This window comes from Cynoglossus semilaevis, chromosome W, assembly GCF_000523025.1.
Source record: "Cynoglossus semilaevis isolate Cse_v1.0 chromosome W, Cse_v1.0, whole genome shotgun sequence".
Taxonomy (NCBI): Eukaryota; Metazoa; Chordata; class Actinopteri; order Pleuronectiformes; family Cynoglossidae; genus Cynoglossus; species Cynoglossus semilaevis.
The window spans coordinates 2,566,288-2,570,408 of record NC_024327.1 but is presented as its reverse complement, the minus strand read 5'-3'; the positions used below and the strand labels follow the sequence as shown (position 1 = coordinate 2,570,408).

Sequence of the window (4,121 nt, the reverse complement as noted above, 5' to 3'; positions counted from 1 at the left end):
CCTTGGTTTTTCCACACGCTTCTTGCGACCCTGTTGACTATTTTGAATGAAACGCTTGATTGTTCGATGATCACGCTTCAGAAGCTTGGCAATTTTAAGAGTGCTGCATCCCTCTGCAAGATATCTCACTATTTTTGGCTTTTCTGAGTCTGTCAAGTCCCTCTTCTGACCCATTTTGCCAAAGAAAAGGAATTTGCCTAATAATTATGCACACCTGATATAGGGTGTTGATGTCATTAGACCACGCCCCTTCTCATTACAGAGATGCACATCACCTGATATGCTTAATTGGTAGTGGGCTTTCGAGCCTATACAGCTTGGAGTAAGACAACGTGCATAAAGAGGATGATGTGGTCAAAATACTCATTTGCCTAATAATTCTGCACTCCCTGTAGTTTGCAGAGAGTAATTCGTTCGTAGTGAAAGATTAGTTCACAGTGAAAGATTAGTTCCGCAGAGTGATTTGTTCATAGTGAAAGATTAGTTAACAGTCAAAGATTAGTTTGCAGAGAGTAATTCGTTCGAAGTGAAAGATTAGTTCGCAGAGAGTGATTTGTTCGCAGTGAGTAATTAGTTCGCAGAGTGTGATTAGTTCGCAGTGAGTGATTTGTGAGTGATTCGTGAGTTCAATATGAACAAATCTTTCACATGACTCGGGAGTCACGAATCTTTCATATGACTCGGGAGTCACGAGTCAAATGAAAGATTCGTTCATTTTGAACGAATCACTCGCGAACGTCACATCACTACATGTCACTCAATGACATCAATTTGAAGTGCATCCCATCTGGACCGGAACTTGTAACTGAATAAATATATATATTTTTTAAATGTATTTCTCTATTTCACTTTTTGTCAAATCCCTTCCGTTTTCCAGGAATATCGTCTCTAGTCGGAATTTTTTGTTTTCATATTTCTTTTAGATTTTCCGTTATTTTTCATTTAGTTCGAAATTTTCCGAAAGAAGTTCAACTGTAAAAATGACGGTTGTCATATTATGAAAATCCTTTGTTGTTTATATTGATTAGTTGGTGTTTCCCACATCTTTACTATGACCCTGGTTAATTCCTACTAAATATACTGATATAAAGGATGGCGGAGAAGTCCGGGGGCTAATGTGCCCAGACATGTTGGGGTGAAGCCAACAGGTGAATGGAAGCTAATGCTAACCAAGAAAGTTATTATCATTATTATTATCCAATTAATATACATTTTAGAAAGTTCCAGAAAGAACTTGGTGTTAATAGTTGCGCCGCTAGACTTCAGGTTACGACATTAACTTTATCGACCACAACTTTGAAAAGTTAAACAAAAACCGTTAAGAAGTTACGTGTTGCGAAACTTTAACGCATATAAACTAATAAAGTAAATAGCAGTAAAAGAATGCAGCCACTGACCTCGTGTATGTCCGATTAGCGACAACAGGAAAGTTAGTTTGGCAAAGAAATTATACATTCCTTCGGCTTTAACACGGTTTTACTAATCCACGTGGCTTTTTCATAGATCCGACCTTGTGTTCCCCCTTTACGGTAAAAGATAAAAAATATAAAACAAAACAAGAAATGGAAGTTCTAAAAAAAAAAGTTTCAATTCATCCTCCAGCGGATCCTCTGTGCGAGACAGAGATGTTGTCTCTTGTGTTCCCGAGTTGTAAATTACTTGAGGGACGAGCTGCAGCACTGACTGCTACTGACAAAGTCAGGGGGCGTTACACACACAGAGAGAGAGAGAGAGACACACATACACACAGCACTTCACATAGACATAAAGCTATTTTCCTCATCCAGTAGTGATGGGAAGACCGACTCTTTTTATTGATTCGAATCTTTGACTCTCTAACAGTAAAATGAACGAGTCGTGAACGAATGTTGAACTAATCATTTCATTCGTTTTACAGCAGGTGGCGCTTTAGCCCTATTGTGGGCGTTGTAAAGAAGGCTGCGGTTCTCCGACACTAAAACAGCGAAAGATTAGTTCACAGCGAAAGATTAGTTCACAGAGAGTGTGATTCGTTTGCAATGAAAGATTAGTTCACAGTGAAAGATTAGTTCATAGAGAGTGATTCGTTTGCAATGATATATTAGTTCACAGTGAAAGATTAGTTCATAGAGAGTGATTCGTTTGCAATGATATATTAGTTCACAGTGAAAGATTAGTTTGCAGAGAGTAATTTGTTCGTAGTGAAAGATTAGTTCACAGTGAAAGATTAGTTCATAGAGAGTGATTCGTTTGCAATGATAGATTAGTTCACAGTGAAAGATTAGTTTGCAGAGTAATTAGATCGTAGTGAAAGATTAGTTCACAGTGAAAGATTAGTTTGCAGAGAGTAATTCGTTTGCAATGATAGATTAGTTCACAGTGAAAGATTAGTTCATAGAGAGTGATTCGTTTGCAATGATAGATTAGTTCACAGTGAAAGATTAGTTTGCAGAGTAATTAGATCGTAGTGAAAGATTAGTTCACAGTGAAAGATTAGTTAATAGAGAGTGATTCGTTTGCAATGATAGATTAGTTCACAGTGAAAGATTAGTTCATAGAGAGTGATTCGTTTGCAATGATAGATTAGTTCACAGTGAAAGATTAGTTTGCAGAGTAATTAGATCGTAGTGAAAGATTAGTTCACAGTGAAAGATTAGTTAATAGAGAGTGATTCGTTTGCAATGATAGATTAGTTCACAGTGAAAGATTAGTTTGCATAGTAATTACATCGTAGTGAAAGATTAGTTCACAATGAAAGATTAGTTAGCAGAGAGTGATTTGTTTGCAGTGAGTGATTTGTGAGTGATTTGTGAGTTCAATATGAATAAATATTTAATATGACTCGGTAGTCACGAGTCACGAATCTTTCATATGACTCGGGAGTAACGACTCATATGAAAGATTCGTTCATTTTGAACGAATCACTCGCGAACGACACATCACTATCATCCAGGGCTCTTCAACCTGTGGCTCCTGACCCACATGTGGATCATTAGTCTTTTGGCAATGGACCAAATTTAGCCTAACTTAGCTAATAAAAACTCTGATAAATCAGATACATTTTCAAGTTGCTTGACAATAGAAAATTAAAAATAGATATGCTGTTTTAGAAATTAGTTGATTTCATATTGATGGATGGTTTTTTTTCTGTCTCAGTTCAAATGAAAAACTACTTTTACGTGTGTAACCCAAGCACAGCTATGTTGTGTCCACAATACACGTTCTGAGTACGATTGTGAAGTGGTTGTTTATAACAAGCAAAAGCAAAAAAAAAAAAGTAAAAGTATGGGACTGGGCTGTTTTGGCTGCAGTACTAACATTGACCAGCAGGGGCTGCTAAAAACATTATATAGCATATAATATTATATATTTAAACACAGTTAAACGATGACATTGGTTCAAAAAATTGTCATGTCTGTTTGTTTCCATGTTTTCCTGTGTTCTTTGTGGGGTAATCTGATGGGATCACACTCACCTGTTTGGTAATTAGCTTCACTTGTGTCACCTGGTGTTCCCTGTGTATATATACCCCTCTCCCTCACTCTGTGGTTGTTGGATCATTGTGGTTGTGTGTGTTTGATCATTGTGACTGTGTTAGATCTTCGTGTTCGTGAGTTTCCTACTCCGTTTCCTAGCGTTTTCCTCGTGTTCCTCGAGTTCCTCGAGAGTTCCATGCCTGTTAGTTCTTCGTGTTTTGTTAATTTGGACATTGTTAATAAAACTTCCTGCACCAGAAAGAGTCTCACCAGTACTGCATTTGGGTCCTGCCTGCTTCCTGCGATGCCAGTACGCGACAGGATGATCTTGTGTTCATGTATATATGTACGTATAATGTGTGTTTGAGGCAGACAATGTGGCACTTTTCATGCATAAAGCAATTAAACGTGACTTCTTTTTGTGTTTTTGTTTGTGTGTGTGCACAAATATGTGTGGCACTGGAATGGTGTGTGAGTTGTTACTGTGTAAGTAATGGACAGATCTAAATTGAATCTTTTTTTTAAACAGGTGTAGGTACATCCGCAGCCCAGTTAAAACTCTTATTCCCAAAATCCCACTGCTTCCGGGAGGGACCACTGACGTCACGCCCAGTGACCTCCGCAACCCTTAAAACCGGGGTGCAGCCCAGGTATCGCTCTCTCTGA

At 38.0% G+C, this 4,121-nt stretch overlaps 1 protein-coding gene across 1 annotated transcript in view; it reads right to left on the bottom strand.

Moving 5' to 3' along the window:
• Positions 1-1,722, bottom strand: part of LOC103396955 (neurogenic locus notch homolog protein 1-like) — a 71,105-nt gene extending 69,383 nt beyond the window's left edge. Inside the window, 1 exon segment of the mRNA XM_025052918.1 lies at positions 1,398-1,722. Within this exon segment, the coding sequence (XP_024908686.1) occupies positions 1,398-1,455 (58 nt within the window). The 5' untranslated portion in view covers positions 1,456-1,722.
• Positions 1,723-4,121: the final 2,399 nt, after the last annotated feature.